Source organism: Camelina sativa, chromosome 10, assembly GCF_030686135.1.
Source record: "Camelina sativa cultivar CO46 ecotype springtype chromosome 10, ASM3068613v1".
In the NCBI taxonomy this organism is placed as follows: domain Eukaryota; kingdom Viridiplantae; phylum Streptophyta; class Magnoliopsida; order Brassicales; family Brassicaceae; genus Camelina; species Camelina sativa.
In genome coordinates this window covers 3,422,367-3,446,048 of record NC_141889.1, presented here as the reverse complement: position 1 = coordinate 3,446,048, position 23,682 = coordinate 3,422,367, and the positions used below count along the sequence as shown (strand labels likewise).

The 23,682-nt window shown below is 37.1% G+C and overlaps 4 protein-coding genes and 1 pseudogene across 4 annotated transcripts; 4 read left to right on the top strand and 1 right to left on the bottom strand.

Moving 5' to 3' along the window:
* Positions 1 to 41: 41 nt before the first annotated feature.
* LOC104716902 (two-on-two hemoglobin-3) lies at positions 42 to 1,860 on the top strand. Its single transcript, XM_010434375.3, has 4 exons — positions 42 to 444; positions 807 to 937; positions 1,261 to 1,405; positions 1,560 to 1,860. Exons 1-4 carry the CDS (start codon positions 308 to 310, stop codon positions 1,675 to 1,677), a joined length of 531 nt encoding a protein of 176 aa, XP_010432677.1. The 5' UTR covers positions 42 to 307; the 3' UTR covers positions 1,678 to 1,860.
* Positions 1,861 to 2,126: 266 nt separating this feature from the next.
* LOC104716900 (helicase and polymerase-containing protein TEBICHI) lies at positions 2,127 to 14,500 on the top strand. The gene is made up of 26 exons (XM_087469656.1): positions 2,127 to 2,496; positions 2,948 to 3,387; positions 3,501 to 3,732; positions 3,836 to 4,690; positions 5,181 to 5,245; positions 5,379 to 5,484; positions 5,567 to 5,767; positions 5,910 to 6,110; positions 6,422 to 6,583; positions 6,732 to 6,971; positions 7,136 to 7,348; positions 7,511 to 7,861; positions 7,953 to 8,105; positions 8,438 to 8,659; positions 8,978 to 9,196; positions 9,275 to 9,392; positions 9,547 to 10,682; positions 10,897 to 11,094; positions 11,327 to 11,586; positions 11,787 to 11,976; positions 12,052 to 12,159; positions 12,650 to 13,002; positions 13,155 to 13,263; positions 13,495 to 13,635; positions 13,760 to 13,856; positions 13,953 to 14,500. Exons 1-26 carry the CDS (start codon positions 2,461 to 2,463, stop codon positions 14,018 to 14,020), a joined length of 6,474 nt encoding a protein of 2,157 aa, XP_087325782.1. The 5' UTR covers positions 2,127 to 2,460; the 3' UTR covers positions 14,021 to 14,500.
* Positions 14,501 to 14,804: 304 nt separating this feature from the next.
* On the top strand, positions 14,805 to 18,499 carry LOC104716899 (proline-rich receptor-like protein kinase PERK14). The gene is made up of 8 exons (XM_087469657.1): positions 14,805 to 16,166; positions 16,348 to 16,806; positions 16,900 to 16,986; positions 17,075 to 17,145; positions 17,324 to 17,409; positions 17,521 to 17,668; positions 17,811 to 17,972; positions 18,062 to 18,499. Exons 1-8 carry the CDS (start codon positions 15,200 to 15,202, stop codon positions 18,275 to 18,277), a joined length of 2,196 nt encoding a protein of 731 aa, XP_087325783.1. The 5' UTR covers positions 14,805 to 15,199; the 3' UTR covers positions 18,278 to 18,499.
* A 214-nt stretch (positions 18,500 to 18,713) lies between these two features.
* LOC104720008 (putative FBD-associated F-box protein At1g05080) lies at positions 18,714 to 20,222 on the bottom strand (annotated as a pseudogene).
* Positions 20,223 to 22,755: 2,533 nt separating this feature from the next.
* Positions 22,756 to 23,266, top strand: LOC109126802 (putative defensin-like protein 231). The gene is made up of 3 exons (XM_087468424.1): positions 22,756 to 22,822; positions 23,024 to 23,096; positions 23,140 to 23,266. The coding sequence occupies exons 1-3, from the start codon at positions 22,756 to 22,758 to the stop codon at positions 23,264 to 23,266; spliced, it is 267 nt and encodes an 88-aa protein (XP_087324550.1).
* Positions 23,267 to 23,682: the final 416 nt, after the last annotated feature.

The window sequence follows — 23,682 nt, the reverse complement described above, 5'->3', positions numbered from 1 at the left end:
AATGACATAGTGATAACAAGAGGAATTAATTTTATAAATTTACTGGACCAAAGAGAATAAAAAAAAAGAAGGTCCAAACTCCAAAGACAAGTCTCTCTCTATCTAGTGTTTGGTCATGGTGGCATATGCCAAAAGCGCAACTAGTACAACTAGTTAAAATAAAAACTACACGAAAGAAAGAGAGCGTTGCCTCCACGCGACCACAACGAGAGAGAGAGAGACCCATTCCTTTTTTAAAAATTCAATCGTATCGTCCACAGTTTCTCTTATCACCACTCCGAACCAGAGACGAGAAAACCAGAGAGAGATGCAATCGCTGCAGGAGAAGGCATCGGTGTTGAGCGGCGTCGATGAGGCTGAGGCCTTCGCTATCGACGAATCCAATCTGTTCGAAAAGCTTGGTCTTCAGACCTTTATCAATCTCTCCACCAATTTCTACACCAGGTTCTTTCAATTCCCTTTTCTAACTATCTGTTTCCTCTGGTTTAATTATTATAAACAACATCATAACCCTCACTTGTTAAAGCTCATTCCTTTCCATTTAACCTGGGTTTAGCCTAGGAGACTGTGGTTGAAAAGTGTGACTTTTTAATTTTTTTTTTCCAGTCTCTGCTTGTTCAAATGAGAGAAATTGAGATTTTGGCTTGCCATTGCAGATTTGTTATAGATCTTTGGGAGATTTTTGGCTGCTTTTGACCAATCTTTTTAGTTTCTTCACTAGTGAACTCTCAAGATGATTTTTGACAGTACAAGTTCTATTTATGGATATCTTGTTGATTCTTGGTTTTGGAAATGGTGGAGAGTAGGGTATATGATGACGAAGAAGAATGGTTTCGATCTATATTTTCTGACTCAAACAAAGAAGATGCCATCCAGAACCAGTATGAGTTCTTCGTCCAGCGTATGGGAGGCCCTCCTTTGTTTTCTCAGAGGAAAGGTTTGTCTTTTTTTTTTTCTTACTTTTCGATTCTTCTCCCCTTTTGTTTATGCGTGTGTGTGTTTTAACCCAATTTCGCTGATTGCATTCATATCTTGTTCTCTAGGTTGTATATGCTTTGGCTAAGAAACCGCACATTAGCTAACTCATTTGGTTTAGCCCTTTTGATGCTCACTTAGTTCACACAGACGCACTTGTTTATTTTAGAATACACTTTTGCGCTTGCGCCTATGTGAGTTGGTTTTGACTAAAAAGATGACTTGGCATCTCCCGAACTCGTTGCTTACTTTATGGCTGTTTGTTTTATCTTGCCAAATGTGTAGGTCATCCTGCTTTGATCGGACGTCACCGTCCATTTCCAGTGACCCATCAAGCTGCAGAGAGATGGCTACACCACATGCAAAACGCTCTCGACGATTCGCTTGACATCGACCAGGACTCTAAAATCAAAATGATGAAGTTCTTCAGGTAACACCATCTTCTTCTCAGAGTCAAAAACACTGTAAATTCAGGAACCAAATCAAACATAGTTCGATGGAAGTTTGATTGGGGGTCTGTTTTATCCACTTTAAACCTTAAGAATTTCGGCAGATATTAAACAAACTATATCTGTCTGTATCAGGCACACTGCGTTCTTTCTTGTGGCTGGAAATGAGCTCAAGACTCAGGATGAGAAATCGAAGAAGCATAAGCACAATTGTGCGTGTAAACACGCAGCGGCAAAACCAGCAGAAGAATGATTAGTAATATGTTGCTTAAAAGCTGTGCCGCCACAAGTGCAACCTCGTTCATGGCATGGATACTTTAGGATCTCTTTACTTTATTATATGGCTCCGTTGCTTCGTTTACATATATTAGCCCTTGGCTTATGAATAAAACTAGAATGAATTTTCAAATGTAAATCAATATGCATGTTTGGACTATGGAGCGTGGTCGGAATTTTAATAAGTACAAAAAAAAAAAAAAAAGTTGGGACGAATAATGCTATATATGACATTAACGCAAACCTGAGTATAATCAAACAGAGCAATACCACTTACTGATTGCAATTATTGTGCTATGTATGATTGTATCAAACGCATTTGTGCTAATGTGAGTTGGTTTTGACTAAAATATGACTTGGCATCTCCCAAACTCGTTGCTTACTTGACGAATTTTTATCATATTTTCCTTAATGTGATTTGAGAGATTTTTTTTTTTTTTTTTTTTTTTTGACAACGAATGTGATTTGAGAGACATGGAGCCAAAAACAACTTTATAGTTCAAATTGAAATTTCGAGCGTGAAAACCCAAAAAAAAAAAAAAAAGATCGAACTTTTTAAGGAAAAATATAAAAATAAATAATACAGAAGTAGAGAGAGAGAGAGCAGCAGCTCTGGAAATCAAAAATTCAAACGCTACAGATTTTTAATTTTCTACATCTGCCTCCAATTTGGGCGCTCCTCACTCGCCCCCGGCGCTAAACTCGCCGACTAGGGTTTTTTTTTTCCAGATCTCCGGCGGTTACTCTTCCTTCTCCGCCGATGGACTCGGATTCCTCTAAATCGCGGATTGATCAGGTCCATTTCTCTCTCTTTCTCTGAGAAATTTGTCTTCGCGAAGTGTTGAAGAGTGTCGATGTTTGTTACTTCTTCTTTCTCTTTGTGCGTTAAAGTTTCTGACTTGAAGAACTGGTCTTTAAAATGTGACCTATGTCGATGAACTATGTATTGAAATTGAATTGTTCGAGTAGACCCGTAACCACCTTTAGGTGGAATCTCGTAATTTTAATTTTCCATAAGATAGTGAAAGACTCGTTTTTTTTCTTCTTTCCATGAAAATAGTTTCAATTTTGATATGGATTTTCGATAAATTAAGGTTACAAAAGAAATGTTTTTTTTTAAAGCTTTTTCTTAATTCAAGTTATGAACAGTGAATTAGTTATGATGTGGGCCAATAGAAGGAGTTTTTTTCTGATATTGAAGCTAAAGTGACTAAATTTTCTTATGTTGTTTGTCACTGTACTACTAGTTTTTTAATTCGAAGAAGAGGAAACATTCGTCACCAAATTTGAAGTCTGGGAGAAATGAGAAAAATGTGAAGGTGACAGAGGAAAGGTCTCCTGGAGACAAAGGCACTTTGGACAACTACTTGAAAGCCTCTCTGGATGACAAAAGCACTTTCAACAGTGGGTTGCAGGCAAGGCAGGAAGCGTTTACAAGAAAGTTGGATTTGGAGGTTTCTGCTTCGTCTGCTGGTGAAAATGTACGCCCCTGCGTGCCTAAACCTGTAATGCCTGCAACTTCTAAAGGAGTTGAAGGGTGTTTGAACCAGAACGGATCTCAAGATTTGCATCATGAAGGTGTTGCTACAACTGAAGCCCATGCAACAGATGGTTTCCTCTGTGCTAGCCAGAAAGATAAATCAGAACTGAGAGACTTTGCCACTGGTTTCTTGTCCTTGTATTGTAGGTAATGTCCATTGTGCTGAATTGTCTATTCTTTTCATTACCATGAAGGAGTTCTTTGGTGAAACATCCATTCTTTTTTTTGTCTGACTAGTCAATTGTTCTGTTTTATTGCAGTGGAATGCAGTCTGTTATTGGCTCACCTCCACATCAGAAGGCATGTGAACTGAAGCGTCAAAGCAGTTCACCATCACCATCCAAAGATATTAAAATTTCTCACAAGAGGCGCTGTGATTCCCAAATTATACCATCACTAGATGAACTTGTATATCCTCTCGGGAGTAAGCCTGAATCACTCGCTAGTATTGCTGATAAAAGAGTTAAATCTGTTTCAGACCCTACAAAGAAGGTATAAGAAAATATAAGTGAAATCAGCAGTAATTGTTACCTGTCCTCTTGCCATAGTAATTCATCTTATATTATTTTATGTGTCTGTTCTAATATATTCACAGATTCCGAGCAATGAACTTATTGAAATTCCAATGGGCTTGAGGAAGTGTACTAAGGCACCAGAATCGTCTGCTCATTTAACTGAATGCCACACACCTGGATCAGCCGTTAAATCATGTCCTGTTGGAACCCCTAAGTCAGGAAGTGGTAGCTCAATGTTCTCACCTGGAGATTCTTTCTGGAATGAAGCAATTCAAGTTGCTGATGGTTTGACAATTCCATTTGAGCAATCTGGTTCCGTAGAAGCTAAAAATGGAAGTCAACATGGAACTATTATTTCATGCAGCAACAAAACAGATAATTGCAGTGAAAAGTTCAAGAGAAGTTTAGATATAGATGAAAGCAGAGTAAAGGATAAAGAAGCCATTGGTTTTTCAAAGGTCGTAGAGACGAATGGGAGAGATTTTAATAAAGAAGCATCTCCGCTTCCTGTCAAGAACCTTGAACTTTTGTTTCAGGATAAGAAAACAAACGGAGGTAACCAAGAGCGATGTGCTTCATTTGATCAGAATAACAGTACTCTAGGAATCAGCAGGATATCTGAATCTGTTTTTGTTGATGATAAAGAATGTCTTGATATTGCAAATAATGCTCAGGCAGATAATATATCGATAGGCAGGGTGTATCCAGAATCCGAAAGAAACAAAGTTTTGTTGTGCGAGGAAAATCATAGTGAAAGATCTGTTTCTATGATTGGCAACTTAAGGAAATCAGTTGATTCTAGTGAATCTGAAGAAAGTCATACTCCTTCAAGCTCTCATCGTAATAAAGATGGTTTAAATCTTAGCACTTGGCTTCCCTCAGAAGTTTGCAGCGTTTACAATAAGAAAGGAATATCTAAACTCTATCCTTGGCAGGTACGTAACTGTTTGTTGATTTGTGGGTTGTTATTTGTTGATAATATTTAGATACAACTGATCAATATTATCTATATTCCTACTCCTGGATAGATAGATAGATGTGAATTTGCTTCCTTGGTACAGTTTAAAAAGTGTAATATTAGCTGAGAGCCTGCAGCTAGTATTCGCCATCCAAAAGTATTTGCTTTTCATGCTTTGTTCCTTTCATGACATTATTATATCATTTATGCGGTGGTTGTGCATGTGATATATGTTGGTTTCTTCCTATTTATATGTTTTATGAATTTTTACAAAACTTCTAGGCAATTTTTATTTTCGACTCTTTCTTAACTTTTGTAGTTATACTTTCTAAGTTTTGTTGTGTATTAATGAGTGATTTTGGGTCAGTAGTATTATATCTGAAAAAGTTTTCCTATTCTTTCTTGTATGCATGTTATTGCTTCTGACGTCCTTTTCATTAGCTGAATACAAATTGTGAATTTTCTAGGTCGAGTGTCTTCAGGTTGATGGTGTTTTGCAGAAAAGGAATTTGGTGTATTGTGCTTCTACAAGGTATCTGCCAATTCAAAGTTTCTTCTTTTCTTATACTTTCTTCAGATCATGATAGCAGTATGATTAATCTCACTAACAGGCTTCTATCTTACAAGAATTCATGTTCAATTTCAAAACCATGCTGTTTGTGCAGTGCTGGTAAAAGTTTTGTTGCAGAAGTCTTGATGCTGCGACGGGTCATAACAACTGGAAAAATGGCATTGCTTGTGCTACCTTATGTATCCATTTGCGCCGAGAAGGTTTCTTTTGTTTCTCCAAGCATCCCACACGTTTTATATTATCACTTTCTGTAAGTTTAGTTGTATTTGCAATTGGGTGCAGGCAGAACACCTTGAGGTCCTTCTTGAACCACTTGGTAAGCATGTTCGTAGTTACTATGGAAATCAGGGTGGTGGAACACTTCCTAAGGGCACTTCTGTGGCTGTCTGCACGATTGAGAAGGCCAACTCTTTGATAAATCGCTTGCTTGAAGAGGGTCGTTTGTCAGAACTTGGGATAATAGTTATAGATGAGCTACATATGGTATGGTTTTCAAATATCTCATCTGTATGGCTCTCGGATATGCATATAACTGTCTGAAACCACCTTTTTTTTAATCTGCTTTATCTTCGTATAGTTGGTACTGAATGCATTAAAAGGATTCTTCTGCGCATGGTTTATATAGGTGGGTGACCAACATAGGGGTTATCTTTTGGAACTTATGTTGACGAAGCTTCGTTATGCTGCTGGTGAAGGAAGTTCAGAATCAAGTAGTGGTGAGAGTTCAGGGAATAGCAGTGGCAAGGCTGATCCTGCTCATGGCCTACAAATTGTGGGTATGAGTGCTACGATGCCGAATGTTGGAGCAGTTGCTGACTGGCTTCAAGTAAGAAAAAATAACAATTTGTGTGTATATATTTTGCTCTCACTCAGTTGCATGACACTTATCTTCAGATATACAAGTATTTGTGAAGTCTATCGGAATTATAAGAATATGGTAGAAATACTGTTTGTGATTGTTAATAAGCTTTATGTTTTCAGTAAAATGAAGACATGTTTATCTTCAGATCTCTTAAATGGGTGATGATAATTTTTCTCTATTTGTTACTTTCCGAAGCTATTGTCTTCACCTCTATTGAAACATTTTGCAAAGTTATTGTGGCCTTGTAACTTTATTTTTGTTTTACATGTTGAAAGGCAGCTTTATATCAAACAGAGTTTCGACCAGTTCCACTAGAGGAGTATATTAAGGTTGGTAGCACTATTTACAATAAAAAGATGGAAGTTGTGAGGACTATACCAAAAGTTGCTGATATGGGAGGAAAAGACCCAGACCATATAGTTGAGCTTTGTAACGAGGTAATGGCTCGGGCGAGTTATGTGTCTTCTTATGTCTTTCTGTATAAACTCTTAATTTAGTACTTGTATTTTTTCTATATGTTTTTGATAAAACATATACGCGTATTTTGTTCAAGAAGGAATACTCACATTTACTGTTGCGATCCAGGTTGTTCAAGAAGGCAATTCAGTGCTGATATTTTGTTCGAGTCGAAAAGGATGCGAATCAACTGCTAGGCATATTTCAAAGTTCATTAAAAAGGTTCCCGTAGACGTTGATGGTGAAAATAGTGAGTTTATGGATATCAGGTCGGCTATTGATGCCCTGCGAAGGTCTCCGTCTGGAGTAGATCCTGTACTAGAAGAAACTCTTCCCTCTGGGGTTGCCTATCACCATGCTGGTCTTACAGTATGTTTACACATTCACCATAGTTTCTTTCTTTTCTTGTCTGGTTAGATTATATACTGGGATTGTGATTCTTTTTCTATTGACATGGGCGACGGTGAATTTTACGCAAAGTGAATATCGATATTCATTAGTACACTAGCCAACTAACTCTACTTGTATTACAGGTAGAAGAAAGAGAGATAGTTGAGACCTGTTACCGTAAGGGTCTCGTACGTGTCTTAACAGCTACATCCACTTTGGCGGCTGGGGTTAATCTGCCTGCAAGGAGGGTTATTTTTCGACAACCAATGATTGGCCGTGATTTTATTGATGGAACAAGGTACAAGCAAATGTCTGGTCGAGCTGGGCGGACTGGGATTGATACAAAAGGAGAAAGTGTATGTCTTCTCTGTGACTCTGGAAACTTCATATCAAAACTTCTGTCTTTTTAAGCATGCATTGTTCCATTTCTTAGACATATGTTCACATACATTTTTTCTTGTTTGGAGTGTCAGTGTTCTAGGCTTTTGGTTCTTGTTCTAAATTTATATTCTTAATAGGTGTTGATCTGCAAACCTGGAGAACTCAAGCGAATAATGGCACTTCTTAATGAAACCTGCCCACCATTGCAGTCTTGTTTATCTGAGGATAAAAATGGAATGACTCATGCAATTCTAGAAGTTGTGGCTGGTGGAATTGTTCAGACTGCCAAAGATATTCATCGCTATGTTAGATGTACACTTCTGAATTCTACAAAGCCCTTTCAAGATGTGGTCAAATCAGCTCAGGATTCTCTTCGGTGGCTGTGCCACAGGAAATTTCTTGAGTGGAATGAAGAGACAAAGTTATACACTGCAACACCCCTTGGACGTGGATCTTTTGGCAGTTCACTCTGCCCAGAGGAGTCACTTGTAATCCAATCTGACTCTTTCTAACTGAAATTGCATTTTATGTAGTATTATGTAAGCATGTTTGACGTCCATGTAATTGGTGTTGCTGCAGATAGTGCTGGATGATCTTCTACGAGCACGTGAAGGACTAGTTATGGCTTCTGATTTACATTTGGTCTACTTAGTCACACCAATCAATGTTGGTGTTGAACCAAACTGGGAATTGTATTATGAACGGTTCATGGAATTGTCTCCTTTAGAGCAGGTAATTTTGTAACTTTTGTTCTCTCTATTAATGTATGGCATAATTATATGTTGATAAGCAGAAAGTATGTTTTTAGCTATCTTCTTCCTCTAAATTGACTGTTATTCTAGTTTAGATGTTATTCTTCTTATTAAAATTTTAGTGGTTTACAAAATAGTTATGCATTCTCTTTCTCCTTCACTTCCGTTGTGGAAAGCTGAATTGCAACCTTCAAGTGTTTTGCAGCTTTTTGAATAGAACTATAAAAGTCAGGTCTTGTTATTTGTGCATGTAGTTTTTTTTGAGAAAATCTTTATACGCTGATACTTTAACTTTTTATCTCTCAATTTCAGTCTGTTGGCAATAGAGTTGGAGTGGTCGAACCTTTCCTGATGCGCATGGCACATGGTGCAACAGTTCGCACTCGAAACAGATCACAGGATGTAAAAAACAATTTTCGTGGAGAATATGACAATCAGCTTGGTTCAACAAGCATGAAAATGCTTTCAGATGAACAAATGCTTCGAGTGTGCAAGCGATTTTTCGTTGCTCTCATCTTGTCAAAATTAGTTCAGGTGCCCCTCTCCCCCTCCCCCGCTTTTTTGTTTTTTCCGTTTTTATTGTGTTTTATCTTTGCTAAAGCTTTTATTTTGGTTCTTGTATATGTAAACCCCTACTAGCTTGCATGATCATCTACGCTTCATTATATTTTGTTAATCTGCTTATTTAACTTACATTTCCTACTTGTTTGGCCCTTGCATGAATTGGTTTGTATCATATTTCCTGTTTTAAAATTTTCTAAAAACGTTTGCTTTTGCATCAGAAAGCACGGTGATGATCGACGTCTCTAATAGCTAACTTGTTTGTTTTTGTATTTGAACTATGCAATGCAGGAAGCTTCTGTGACTGAGGTCTGTGAAGCGTTCAAAGTGGCTAGAGGCATGGTTCAAGCGCTACAGGAGAATGCTGGAAGGTTTTCTTCCATGGTTTCAGTGTTCTGTGAGAGGCTGGGATGGCATGATTTGGAAGGATTAGTTGCCAAGTTCCAGAACCGTGTTTCATTTGGTGTCAGGGCTGAGATTGTTGAACTTACTAGCATTCCATATATAAAGGTACTTGCAGCTTCCAGGAACTTATAGCTAGGATATGAAGACTCTTGCTAAGGATGGTTTTTGGTTTTGAATAAATAGGGTTCAAGAGCTAGAGCGTTGTACAAAGCTGGCTTGCGTACATCTCAGGCGATAGCTGAAGCATCCATCCCTGAAATTGTCAAAGCTCTCTTTGAATCTTCAGCGTGGGCTGCAGAAGGTAAATCAGTTTTCTTAGACACTTTAAATTGATGTTTTGGTTGCCTCATTGAGATCTCGCTTGCTTATATAAAACATTGATAAGTAGAATGTTTGTCAGAAATAATATTGTATCTCTTTCATCTAATGTGCTCAGAGTTAATATGGTGTATCAGGTACAGGACAAAGAAAGATACACTTGGGATTAGCCAAGAAAATTAAGAACGGGGCACGCAAAATTGTTCTTGAGAAAGCAGAAGAGGCAAGGGCTGCTGCATTCTCTGCTTTTAAGTCACTTGGTTTGGATGTTCATGAGCTTTCAAAGCCCTTGCCTTCTGCTCCTGCTATGAGTCCCAATGGAAAACAAACTACTGAAAGAGACAATTCCAGAGGCTCTGTTGGTCCCGAAGGAGTACGACATGTTCCAGGAAGATTAAGCATAGAGGGGCACATGGAATGTGAAACCTTTGATACAGATAATCACAGAGAAAAGCCAAGGGTCGTATTAGGGGTTTCATCAGAAGTTAACTTGACCAGTCATCTTCCTAATCTTCAACCTATAGGAACTACAGTCGGCACTAATGGGCCTAGTGCTGTTGGTATTCTTTCCAGTGATACTTCCCCTATCCCTGTTTACGATGACAGAGAGATAAAAACTGAGGACAATGTTGATCAGCAGTTGACTAGGAATTCGCATATTACTCTGAGTAATAAGGATGGTACAGGTGAAAAGGGTCCAATAACTGCAGGAAATATTAGTGGCGGATTTGATTCATTCCTGGAACTGTGGGAATCTGCTGGCGAGTTTTTCTTCGACATCCACTATAATAAACTACAAAATTTGAATTCCCGCATCTCTTATGAGATACATGGAATTGCTATCTGCTGGAACAGCTCCCCTGTATACTATGTCAATCTTAACAAGGATCTTCCCAACCTGGAATGTGTAAAAAAACAAAAGCTTATCGAGGAGGATGCAGTTGTTGGCAAGAAGGAGGTTTTTGCCACCCACAACATGTTTGATGTTATAAAGTCTAGGTGGAACAGAATCAGTAAAATAATGGGGAATGTAAGTACGAGAAAGTTCACATGGAATTTAAAAGTCCAGATTCAGGTGCTTAAGAGTCCCGCCATTTCAATCCAAAGATGCGCTCGCCTAAATCATGCGGAAGGGATCAGAGATCTTGAGTTGGTTGATGGATCTTGGTTAATGATGCCTCCGCTTCACATAAGCCAAACCATTGATATGAGCATTGTGACATGGATTCTTTGGCCAGATGAGGAAAGACACTCAAATCCAAATATAGATAAGGTAATTCCAGATGTACTATTATTGGAATCAATGCAATATATATCATATGTGTCCTGATGAAGGTGTTGAACAAGAAAAGCAACAAAGTATAAATATCTTTTTTATCTTTTATCATCTCTTGGTTTGTCTATCATCCCACAGATTTAGCTTATAGGTACTTCCTTATTATAGTTTTTGATCCAAAGTTACTAAAACTGTTAATATGGTGTTAAAGGAAGTAAAGAAAAGACTATCCCCAGAGGCAGCTGAAGCTGCTAATCGCAGTGGCAGATGGAGGAATCAGATCCGAAGGGTTGCCCACAATGGTTGCTGCAGACGGGTTGCTCAAACAAGAGCCCTTTGTTCAGCTCTTTGGAAGATTCTTGTTTCTGAAGAACTTATTGAAGCACTGACAACCACTGAAATGCCGCTGGTATATCTTCTTTAACTTGCTTTAGTTACGGAAGATTTTCTAAACTTCACCAGCATCCCGCTGGATGATGTGCTTAAAGTTAAATATTTATGTGTATTTTCCAAAGCAGCCATGTGTTTGCTACCTTACAGCTTCCTGAGGAATGCCCAGGGAGGCAGTCAATTCAAAGATATTTTAACTCTCATAAGTTAGTTGTTTTTCGGCAGTATAATGCTTTCATTATGTGTTTCAGGTTAATGTCCTTGCAGACATGGAACTGTGGGGTATAGGCGTCGATATAGAAGGATGCCTTAGAGCACGAAATATATTGCGGGATAAACTGCGGTCCCTTGAGAAGAAAGCATTTGAATTGGCTGGCATGACATTTTCATTGCACAACCCAGCTGATATTGCAAATGTGTTGTTTGGACAGTTGAAATTGCCCATACCGGAAAACCAATCTAAAGGGAAACTTCATCCAAGTACTGATAAGCATTGCTTGGATCTTTTAAGGTATTCTAAAGTACTAACTCATTTTCCTTACATTGTGTTCTTTTTTTTTCATCACAAAGGATAATAGACTTTTTGAGGTACTTTTCAGCAGTAAATTATGTAAAGAAAAAGTCTGCGGTTATAAATCAAGAACACGATTCCCCCTAAGCTACTGAGATTCTATTTTAGTCTGAACACATTGGTATACAACTTTGTCCCAGGAATGTGCATCCTGTTGTCCCAATTATCAAAGAACACCGCACTTTGGCAAAGCTCTTAAATTGTACACTTGGATCAATTTGTTCGCTTGCTAAACTACGCTTGAGCACGCAAAGGTACACTTTGCATGGCCGCTGGCTTCAAACATCAACAGCAACAGGGCGGGTTTCCATAGAGGAGCCTAATCTCCAAGTATGACTTTTGCTATGTTTCCTTTTTCATTCTGTCGTGTATCTTAAAATTAATGACCATGTTACTTTTCTGCAGTCTGTTGAGCATGAAGTAGAGTTCATATTGGATAGCCATGGATTGGACGTAAATTCAAATGCTGATCGTTACAAAATAAATGCACGTGACTTCTTTGTTCCTACTCAGGTAAATTTCTATGTAATTGCTAAAAGTTTTTGTCTTTGGTCTTCAAGCCAACTAGAAATTATTTCTCAAAAAAGAACTGTACAACTGAAAGCATTTATTTAGAATGGCAAAAAAAAAAAAAAACTGAAAGCATTTATTTCCTCCAGAGCATAATTGTAGAGAGGTCAGTAGTTTGGGTCCTCCTGAGTTATTAGGCTAGTTACCCGAGGTTAAGGGGATTTCACATATGCAGTTGAAAAAGGTATTGGAAGCGCATAGTTGCTAAGTTAAGACTGTTTTATTATTTCAAGCTCACTCAGTGTGAAGGAATGAAGATGACAACAAAATCTTGCACAACTCCAGAGTAGGATAGAACCATACTGAATAATAGGTCTTTTACTGGCAAAAGTGTTGAGTATTTCACATCATCTTTGGTCCCATGTATTTTAATCACCTTAGCCATAAAAGTTTTCTTGAATGTTGAACTTAATGTTGACTTTTTCCACCACAGGAAAATTGGTTACTCTTGACGGCAGATTATTCACAGATAGAGTTGCGACTTATGGCACACTTTTCTAGAGATTCCTCGTTGATTTCGCAGCTTAGTCAGCCAGAAGGTGATGTCTTTACAATGATAGCTGCAAAGTGGACTGGGAAAGCGGAAGGTTCTGTTAGTCCACATGATAGAGATCAGACCAAAAGATTGATCTATGGAATTCTTTATGGAATGGGTGCAAATAGGCTCGCAGAACAGCTTGAGTGCAGCTCAGATGAAGCCAAAGAGAAAATTAGAAGCTTTAAAAATTCTTTCCCTTCAGTCACCTCTTGGCTAAACGAAACCATTTCATTTTGCCAGGAAAAAGGGTGAGGATGTTACACTCTATTTCCCCTTCTATTTGGTTTGAATCCACTCCCATATGTTCCTTTAAACCATCATATTTCTCATAGTTTATGTGATCAATTGGGTTGTACTTTTATGAATTATAATCATAATTGCAGAACATTTTGATATGCAGATACATTCAGACTCTCAAGGGAAGAAGGCGGTTCTTGTCGAAAATAAATTTTGGGAATGCGAAAGAGAAATCTAAGGCTCAAAGGCAAGCTGTAAATTCCATGTGCCAGGTCTGATCTTGTTTCTTCCTTTCTTTCTCCCTGACGCTTAGTGTTATCCTCTCACGTTTAATAGACTGTCTATTTCACAAAAACTATCTATTTAGAGTGAAAAGTGTTCTCTTCCCTTTTCGCTCTTTGGTTGGTGCTATTGGTTTTAAGGGGTCTCATTCACTTAAGAGAGAACTCTTTGTTGAAAGAGTCCCTAACTAAATAATTTTACCGGGCTGTGGGTTTATTCAGGGATCTGCTGCTGATATAATCAAGATTGCGATGATAAACATCTATTCTGCAATTGCTGATGATGTTGGTACCGCAATATCTAGTTCTTCAACTGAAAGTAGGTTTCACATGTTAAAGGGGAGATGCCGAATTCTTCTACAAGTGAGTTTTCCACCTTTTTTTTTATTTGATTTTTGTTTCTTTCCATACATGCAATATCTGACTTCCTTCTGCAAGTAATTTTATCATTGTCTATAGCTAATTATTGTGATACATCTTAACGCAGGTGCATGACGAACTTGTGCTGGAAGTTGATCCTTTGTATGTAAAAGAAGCTGCAATATTGCTACAAACCAGCATGGAAAATGCGGTTTCACTTCTCGGTATGTTACCTTGTATACAAGCTTCTTAGTATGTGATGTACATATGTGATATGTGTATACATATTGACATTATTAATTCTATTCTATATATTTCAGTCCCTCTACATGTGAAAGTGAAGGTTGGGAAAACATGGGGATCCTTACAGCCGTTTCAGGCTGATTAAGTAAGACATCAGCAAAAATTCAGCAAGTCGTCAACATTCAATTCTAAGAGCGTCGGATGGTTTTGAGCAACTCGCTCACAGGCCAGTATGATGCATCGAAAATGTTATAGTATCCATGGCTTGACTCGATGCCATGCTCTGATTCATCTTCATGAAGTGATGAAGAGAAATGATCTCACCGGCTTCTTTGACAGGCAAGTACATATGCGTGGAGCATGCCAAAGGGAATTGCTCCTGCTGTGTTCTCAGACGGCTCTTATCAAAGCTTCAAAAAGAGTCTCTGTATACTAAAAAGAGGTAACTTCAATAGCTACCATAGTTTTTACTTAGACACTGACCAAAATCGTAGAAAGGATAAGCGAAAGCAATTTCACTTTTAGATTGTAAACAAAATACCTACTTTTTTTTATTGTAAATAAAGATTAGCGAAAGCAATTTCACTTTTTGATGGTTCAAAAGGAGTAAATATATTGATTCAAAGTATGCTCTGTATATTTTTATAGATTTGATATGTACTTTATGGGGTTTGAACCCCAAAAAATGTATTTTTTAGAACAAAGAGACTAAAGGTCTCTCTCAGATTTTATACATTTCAAAATACTTTAGAAATTCATATATTGTCGTTATATAAAAAGAGGGAAGTAAATACCACTTGTTAGAAGCATCTTGCTAGGCCCATCCCGTGAACCTATCAATCCGGAGGATATACTTTTTCCATTGCTGAAACTCTTTAGTGGAACTCATTGTCAAAAAAAAGGCTCCATTAAAAACTTGGAATCCATAATTGGGGTTGTGATAGATCGATCAAGAGATAATATTAGTAAAAATACATTTTCTTATTATTAAGAGGACATGAAATAGTGGGTTGCTCACGAGCGGCGTTGCAAGCTAGAGTGATTTGCTCCGCTGTCTAATTGTGTGTTTGTTAAACTAACTAACACTGGAATTGAAAAATAACAAAATCTTATTAAAAAAATAGAATCACAGGTGAGAAAGCGATAATACATTCTCAGGGTCAGAAGCTTACACTGCTCTATACGACAAACAACCCTGACTTCACAACATTGCCTCTCACCTGCTTCCTCTATGACTGGCTGACTTATGAGCTATACAACAAAACTGTAAAAAGCTTAACGCACCCAATAATTTTGCGTCCTACCACAATACGTTGTCGTTTTGATGTTGCTTTCTCCTTCTTCCTCCCCGGCTCCGGCTACTTCCCCGCCTGCCACGTCTTCACCTCCGGCGGATTTCTTACCTGTCACGTCATCACCTCCAGCTCCTCCTTTGTCTCCTATTCCCCCGCCATTGAGCTCTCCTCCTCCGTTGCCTCCCCTACCGCCTCTCGTAGCTCCCACCGCTTCGCCACCGCCTCTTCCGATTGAATCTCCTCCGTTAGTATCTCCACCGTCTCCTCCATTAGTATCTCCACCGACTCCTCCATTAGTGTTGCCTCCGTTAAAATCTCCATCTCCACCGTCCCCTCAGGCCTCAGCTCCTTCCGGTTCACCGCCATTGCCCTTCCTTCCCGCCAAACCGTCTCTGCCGCCTTCTCCGCTTCCTTCCGAGATATCACCGCCGGGAAAAACCATTTCCCCGCCACCTCCTTCACTTCCCTCCGATTCAACCCCGCCGGTGAATACGGCTTTTCCTCCACCGCCGTCTACTCCTCGCCGCCGTGCCCGTAAGCCTTCGCTTCCTCCTCCCACCAATTCTTCCCCACCAAAACCTTTTCCGAGCACTCCGACTCTCCCGGAAACTTCTGTTCCACCTAAACCACCGCTCTCAACGACGCCATTCCCCTCTTCGCCGAAGAAGTCGCCGGCAACAGCAACTCTTCCTTTCTTTGGGCCTACTGGCTCACTAACGGGAACAGTAGTACCTCCAATTGGGCCGGTTACAGAGCCCAAGACAAGTCCCCGCGAATCACTATCTCCGGGACCGGGAACGCCACAGCCACTTGTACCGAAGAGTTTGCCTGAGACGACGTCGTATCACCGCTCATCCGCCGGATTTTTATTTGGCGGTGTAATCGTTGGAGCTCTCTTACTTGTTCTGTTAGGCCTTCTCTTTGTCTTTTACAGAGCTACCAGAAATAGAAATAACGACAGCTCTGCTCCTCATCAACCCAAAACTCCATCAAAAGGTATGAATTCAAATCAATTTCCATAAAAGTTTCCAATTTCTTCTTGTTCCTGAATCTTTTTGCCTTCAAGTCTCCATAACCTAGCTAAAGACATAAACTTTGATATCAAGTTCAACGTTATTGTTTCAGATTGTCATAATTGTAATGTAATGTTAGGCTCTTTGTTTTTTTACTGGATCAGTTCAACATCATCGAGGCGGTAATGTCGGTCCAAACCAGACGCATGTTATCACAATGCCACCTCCTATCAATGCTGCACCACCTATATATTCATCTAGTGGAGGTCATGGTACTAAGGAGAACAATGCTGTTTCAAAGAACACTACAATGCCATCTGGAATGTTCACCTACGAAGAACTTTCAAAAGCAACCAGTGGATTTTCAGAGGCGAATCTTTTGGGAGAAGGCGGTTTTGGTTATGTTCACAAAGGAATATTGAAAAACGGGATAGAAGTTGCGGTGAAGCAGCTGAAGATTGGGAGCTATCAAGGGGAAAGAGAGTTCCAAGCTGAGGTTGACACAATCAGTAGGGTTCATCATAAGCATCTCGTTTCGTTGGTTGGTTATTGCGTTAACGGAGATAAAAGACTCTTGGTTTACGAGTTTGTTCCTAAAGATACGTTGGAGTTCCACTTACATGGTAATAAATATATGATATGATATGATCCCTTTTAAGGATTTGATTTTGTCTTTAGATTCATTATGTTGAGTATTGTGAGAATTCGTGTTGTAGGAAACAGAGGAAGTGTGTTGGAGTGGGAACTGAGGCTCAGGATTGCTGTAGGAGCAGCAAAAGGATTAGCGTATCTTCATGAGGATTGTGAGTTTTGTCTCCTCATTGATGGGAATGAGAATGGCTTTATAGGGTTTTTCAACACTTACATTGATTTATCGTGCTTGAAATGCAGGCAGTCCAACTATAATTCACCGTGATATCAAAGCAGCTAATATCCTTCTAGATTCCAAATATGAGGCAAAGGTGATCTGCTCTTTAATCTTATCATTAAGTTTTGTTTTTCAGGATGAATTCCACCAGAAATTTGGGTCTCAATGAAGTTTTTTGAATCATAGTTTTCATATTTTCGGTTTGTATACATACCATTATCTTCTAATTAACAAGTAGCTTAAGAGTTCTTGTTCTGTTTTGCTTCTTTCAGGTCTCTGACTTTGGACTAGCCAAGTTCTTTTCAGACACCAATTCATCATTCACTCATATCTCTACTCGAGTGGTAGGAACTTTCGGGTAAAAATACCATCCATGCTTGATATGCTATGTCATCTTAACTGCTGTATCGTAAGATGAAAAGATTTATTAATCAATGATCACTAAACGTCTTGTGCACCATTGAAACAGATACATGGCTCCAGAATACGCGTCTAGTGGGAAAGTAACTGATAAGTCAGATGTATATTCATTTGGGGTCGTGCTTCTAGAACTCATCACTGGACGTCCATCAATTTTTGCCAAAGATACTACCACAAACCAGAGTTTAGTTGATTGGGTAAGTCAAAATACATATGATGATGATGATGATGATGATGATGATACCCATCAGATTTTCTTTCTGTTTTTCTATTTCCAATAGATAGTGGAGAAGTAAACTCCAAAATAACAAATTGTGAATTTTTTATATATATCCTCAGGCCAGGCCTTTGCTTGCGAAAGCCATTTCTGGAGAAAATTTTGACCTTGTTGTAGACCAGAGGTTGGAGAACAATTATGACACAACTCAGATGGCAAACATGGCTGCTTGTGCTGCTGCTTGCATACGCCAATCAGCTTGGCTTCGGCCCCGAATGAGCCAGGTTTGAGAGTAGTTTGTATACATGAATTTTTCCATATATCCGAAATGACTACAAGCCTAATTCATGGATTCTTGAAAAAACTTGAATAGGTAGTACGTGCTCTTGAAGGCGAGGTGGCCCTAAGAAAGGTCGACGAGACTGGGACTAGCAGGACGTATAGCTCTTCTGAAAACCCGAATGACATCACACCACGGTACGGAACAAGTAAGAGGAGATTCGACACAGGTTCAAGCGATGGTTACACTTCAGAATATGGAATCAACCCATCTCAGTCGAGCAGTGAACAACAACATGTGAGTATTTAGTTTTAAGGTTCCATAGGGTAAGTAAGTTTCACCACAATTATTAACAAAAATAAATGTGGCAAGAAATTAGCCTACTTCATTCATTTGTTTTGTAGCTAAGGTTCTGAAGAACACTGCATGTGTTCATTTGGGGATCGTTTATGTACAAGTTTGTTGTAATATTGGGGCACAACCGCACAAGTTTAATTATTTTGAAATTATCTTGTTTGTTTCTGATCTAAATCCTAAACTTTGGCTCGGTAGTCGGTACCACAAACCTTGTCTAGCACTCCAGCTTTCTTAGTTACTTTTACGTTCTAATCCTTTAATGTGGTTAAAAGCATTCTACATTTTTGTATATACTCTATAGTAATAGCAGTTTTTCACATTAAATTTAGGGATACGTGATAAAAAGCTAACGCTTGCACATTCACTGAGCATGATAAAAGTACAAATTTCATTTGAGCAAAAGTTGACGTGTTGTCGAAACCCTAGGAATATTACTCAACTTCTCGATTGTCAACTCTTTCTTTTTAAGAACGCCGGGTCTCACAGAGACTGTCGCGGTCTTTAAACACATAGAGTTAGCTAGGATATACGTCAAGAATTCTTCCTCGTCCACTCTGTCTCCATATTTTCTATACACAAATATCTCGAGATGTGACGACATGCATCGAGGAATAGAACGCGGTTGGTTCCATGAAAGTGGGATCCGTTCCACGGGGTGAAAGGCATATTCCTGAGAAGCAATGATGGCTATATATTGAAGCAATTTTTGCCTAGTATTTTAGGCCGTTAAAGCAAGAAGAAGAGGAGATGATATGTACATAATTTACCAAAAGATCTTTAAGTTTTGGAGCATTGGTACCAACCATCCTGATTTACGTGGACAGATACTTAACTTTATAAGTCGAGAGAAGTTGATGGCGCTGCAACGCACAAGCTGCAATGAAGCAAACAAAAACGTAATTATATGCCGTAATCACAACGAACAAGGCTTGTTACATAGATAAAGAGTTAGAGAGCTACCACTTCTTCGGTCGTCATAAACAACTCAAGGGACAAGACCCTGGAAATAGATGTTTTGGACTTGTCAATATCAGGGAAAGACCAAACATCGATATATGCCTCATTAAGACAAGGCATATTCTCGATCGACCAAGAGTCTCTTGAAAAATCAACGATAAAAAAGTCTATTACTGCCGGAGTATCGATAGCCAAACACCTACCAGTATCTATTACATCATTGTCATCTGGAAGTGATGTATAATCCCAATTTTCATACCGCAGGTACCGTAAAGAAGGTACTTTCACACTAAACTTTGTGACATTGTCATGATTCTTGTTCCGTTTCACGTCCAAAAGGTCAAGAACAGGGCAGCTCGATAATAAGCTAACAAGGGAAGCCTCGTCTTTATACACCACATAGAAAAGTTTAAGAGTTAAAAGGGACGGGAGGCAAGAAGAAGAAGGGAAATCCACAAGAATCTTGTGAGAGAGAGTAAGTTCCTCGAGTGTTTCGCAGGTGTAAAGGCTTTTGGGCAATCTGGTTGGACCTGCGGACCAGCAAAGCTTGAATTTTAGCTCAACCAAGCGGCGATCAACAGCCTTTGTAAGCCACTTTCCGACATCAGCATCACTAGGACACCCTGGACCAAGATTTGATAAGCAAGATTTCTAAGACAGGTGCTTTGTGGAGTTCCAGTGACTTGTCAAGAAACCACCAAATGCTCTTCTTGCTATTGTCATTATCATCGAAAGACCAATCATGATCAGGACCATCTATATTTTTTTGGTAATCAAGTCTAGGCAACATCATCCAGATAAAGCGCCATCGTTTAGACAAAATCATGGTGCCTACTGCATCTTTAATCGGGACAAGCAACAGTATCGTCACAAGCAAGTCTTCAGGTAAAGCGCTGATCCTGTCTTCACAAACTGTCTCTTCAATTTTGGCTTCTGCCATCTTCAGGAGGAAAAAACCCTAGGGTTATGTAAAAACTCAAAACCTATCAGTAAAAAGGATTTATATAAAAGTAAACACATAAAAGGAAAAAAGGAAAACCTAATTTTATATTGAGAATTTTTTTTTTTTAAACCAATTCTATTGGGAATTATATTTGTACTTAATATATATTAATTCAAAAAAGGAGTAAATTTTCATTTTATCCTATGAAAAAATGAACCAGAAATTTATTAATCTTAATTTAAAGTTTAAACCTTCTAACAAAATCTTGAGATATGTCACAAAAGGATTTGCCGCCAAAAAGAAAAAGGAAAAAAAAAAATCCCCAAAATACAACAAAGTCTAATCAAGTGCCCACATTCACACAAATAACAAAAAAAAATAGGTTTGACTTATTTTCTAATAATTTGTAAATAGAAGAAAAGGGTTTTGAGTTAGGATATAAACATTGTTTCACATTTAAGGATTTTATTTATTTATTTAAAATTTATGCTTAATTAAAAGTTGAAACTGAATCGAAACTTTGCTACTTGCTAGCTAATTAACACTTTGTATGTAATGATATAGATTTAAAAGTATTTAACAGAGTCCAAAAGTATTTAACAGTAGATCCGTGGGTATTATTGAAAACTAAAATTGAGAAATTCAAGAAAAAACCACAAGCAAGTGTTCCCTTTTTTATCTGGTCATCTTGGTCAAATCCTCTAAATTGATTCATCATGTGTTGCTCCTGAGCTGCCCTCCTATCTTCCAGTCTCTTGCTTGTGTTCTCCATAGCACACTCAACCCTTTTAATCGCCTTTTTTTTTGCCTTTTCAGAATCCTTCAGCAAGCGATTGAGATTTTTCTTCATTAGTTCTTTTGCTGTGAGGATAGAGACAACTTTTTCCTCCTGTGCAATCTCTTCCTCCTCTGCAATCTCTTCCTTGTGAACGCTTGTAAAGTAATACATACTTTGATTTGGTTTTGTTACTTAGTTGAATTTGTAAATAACTAACTGTTTTGAATCGCAAAAATATTGTTGGAATAAAATAGTATTCTAATGATCTTGCCCTATCAAACAATAATTGTGCTATCTAAAGATCTTAATTGTTATATGCATGTTAGAACTCATTAGTTATGTTGGTTTGTAATATACTTGGTATGTCCACTAGATATGTGCACTATTAGTCCATGTATATGTGTAAAATACCGATCTATATACTTGTACCGGTCGTCTTCGATTTCCGTAGAAGGATTTTATATGATTATCTTAGTTAGGATGTGAGATTGTAGTAATTATAAAATTTGCAATCCATGATTTTTTTCTGTGCTCGTTTAAAATATAAAGCATATCTAGAGTTGTTTTTATGCTCATTTTAAATATAAAGCACACATCTATTTTCTTTTTTACTCACTATATTAATTAGGAATTACAAATATAAAGTTAATTTTATATAGTGTAAAAAATTACATGACAATGCCATTGGTCTTAACCCAATTATTTAATTTTTTTATTAACAGTAAAAATAAAATTTTAATATTAAACTAATAAAATCTTTTAAATAATTATTAATTTCAAACAAAATTATCTCTCTAATTAATTAATTACGAAAATTACTGATTAATTTTAAAAAATTGTAAACCAATCAGAATTTTAAAAAGTAAGATTTTATTTCTAAGTATTCAAGTTATTATTTTAATAACAATTTTTGGAAGATTTTGTTAAGATTTTAAATTATGATTCTCATGTCATCTTTGTTTTATTTTATTTATAAATTATTTTGAATTACCAAATAATACATACGATAAATAATTATGTAGATTTTTTTCTACATATGTTGTAATTTGAATTTTTATTAACCGAATCTATATTACTCAATCTATGAAGAAAATGTGTTTTAGTGTTCTACATTGCCGGGTTGGTAATTTTAAACTTATGTGTTTGATAAATTAATAATTTATGCTCATAATTAAAATAAAATAATTAGTAATTTAAAATATTTCACAAGATAATGATGCAAATACAACAAATAAACAATATAAAATAGAAATATACATCAAATAAATTAAAATAATATTAATTTCTAAAATAAATAGTATAAATATATATGTAGATTTACCAAACAATTATAATATTAAAAGTAAATATTGTCTCAAATATAATAACATTTTAAAACAAATATAACAATAATTTTTTTATTATATTATAAATTTTGAAAAAAATATTGATGGATATCTCCGAGTGCAATATTAATTCACACATTTAAAAAAGTAAACTAAACATCGAAGGAATTGATGGAAGTAGACATCAAAGGAGAACTTTTCTAAAAATAAAAACTAATCCCGTCGAATTTTATTTTTACTAAGCATATTTTCACAAGAAAAATTACTTGGCTCGTTGAATTTTACAAAGCATGTTTTTCTAAAAATATAGTACTTACCTATTTTTACTGTGCTCAATTATATTTATTACGAGAATACGTGTACCTAGAGTAAGATATTAACAATAAATTCCTGGAAGTAATTGAGATTTGTTATCAACTCTTTAATCATGAAATTTGTTACCTGGTTTATAGTTTCTTATGTTCTTATTTTTCTGGTTCTGAGCGCTTGTAAAGGTAATACATACTTTGATTTTGTTTCTTTACTTGTTGAATTTATAAATTTATTTTTTTAAATCGTAAAACTATTGTTGGGAAAACAAAAGTGTTCTAAAGATCTTGCACTATCAAACGGTAATTGTGTTATCTAAAGATCTTAAAAAAAAAAAAAAAAAAAACTAACAATCCTATTCTTTTGTGGTTGATATAAAATCACAGAAGTGGGAGCCAAAGGACTGTGTAGTAGAATAGAAGACATTGATGGAAATTGCGATTCCCACGGAGAGAAGGAGTGCTTGAAATTTTTTTTTTTTTTTTTTTTTTTTTTGTCAAAGGAAGTGCTTGAAATTCATGACGGATAAATATAAGAAAGAAAGACATGTTAGCTGCACATGCACTAACCTTTACATGTTACATAAGACCAAACGCTTTTGCGAATGCAAACATCACTGCTCAAGATGAAACTATAACTCCATAACCAACATTAATTGTTTTTACTATTTACTAATAGAAGTTATGTGAGTTTTGTAGTGTTGTCATGCACGACCCACAAATAAGTTATGTCTTTCCAACTAGTATGAGTTTTTTCAATCAATTTATTTCTCATGTCCAGCTAAGCTGTTCCACATTGTAATGATCCAAATATTAGTTTTTGTTAAATCATTTTTACATAATGATTATTAATCTAGATTTTTCTTTATCGAGCTGCCCTGTTCTTACATAATGATTATTAGTACGTATAATATGATTATTAGTACGTATAATATGAATCGCTACTTAAACTATACTTCATGTATTTACACGATTTGTAATTGGCCATGGTACTACGTAATAATATGTGCGGACTTCAATCTTTTATTTAACACAAAAAATGTTAG

Excerpts from the sequence above, each read along its gene's own strand:
- LOC104716902 (XM_010434375.3), top strand. The coding sequence starts at position 308 with ATGCAATCGCTGCAGGAGAAGGCATCGGTGTTGAGCGGCGTCGATGAG. Across the intron at positions 445-806 it reads TCCACCAATTTCTACACCAG|GGTATATGATGACGAAGAAG; the intron begins GTTCTTTCAATT and ends GGTGGAGAGTAG. Across the intron at positions 938-1,260 it reads TTTGTTTTCTCAGAGGAAAG|GTCATCCTGCTTTGATCGGA; the intron begins GTTTGTCTTTTT and ends CCAAATGTGTAG.
- LOC104716900 (XM_087469656.1), top strand. The coding sequence starts at position 2,461 with ATGGACTCGGATTCCTCTAAATCGCGGATTGATCAG. Across the intron at positions 7,349-7,510 it reads TTGATACAAAAGGAGAAAGT|GTGTTGATCTGCAAACCTGG; the intron begins GTATGTCTTCTC and ends TATTCTTAATAG. Across the intron at positions 9,197-9,274 it reads CTAGCATTCCATATATAAAG|GGTTCAAGAGCTAGAGCGTT; the intron begins GTACTTGCAGCT and ends TTGAATAAATAG.
- LOC104716899 (XM_087469657.1), top strand. The coding sequence starts at position 15,200 with ATGTTGCTTTCTCCTTCTTCCTCCCCGGCTCCGGCTACTTCCCCGCCT. Across the intron at positions 16,167-16,347 it reads ACCCAAAACTCCATCAAAAG|TTCAACATCATCGAGGCGGT; the intron begins GTATGAATTCAA and ends TTACTGGATCAG. Across the intron at positions 17,973-18,061 it reads TTCGGCCCCGAATGAGCCAG|GTAGTACGTGCTCTTGAAGG; the intron begins GTTTGAGAGTAG and ends AAACTTGAATAG.
- LOC109126802 (XM_087468424.1), top strand. The coding sequence starts at position 22,756 with ATGAAATTTGTTACCTGGTTTATAGTTTCTTATGTTCTTATTTTTCTG. Across the intron at positions 22,823-23,023 it reads GGTTCTGAGCGCTTGTAAAG|AAGTGGGAGCCAAAGGACTG; the intron begins GTAATACATACT and ends ATAAAATCACAG. Across the intron at positions 23,097-23,139 it reads GATTCCCACGGAGAGAAGGA|GAAGTGCTTGAAATTCATGA; the intron begins GTGCTTGAAATT and ends TTTTTGTCAAAG.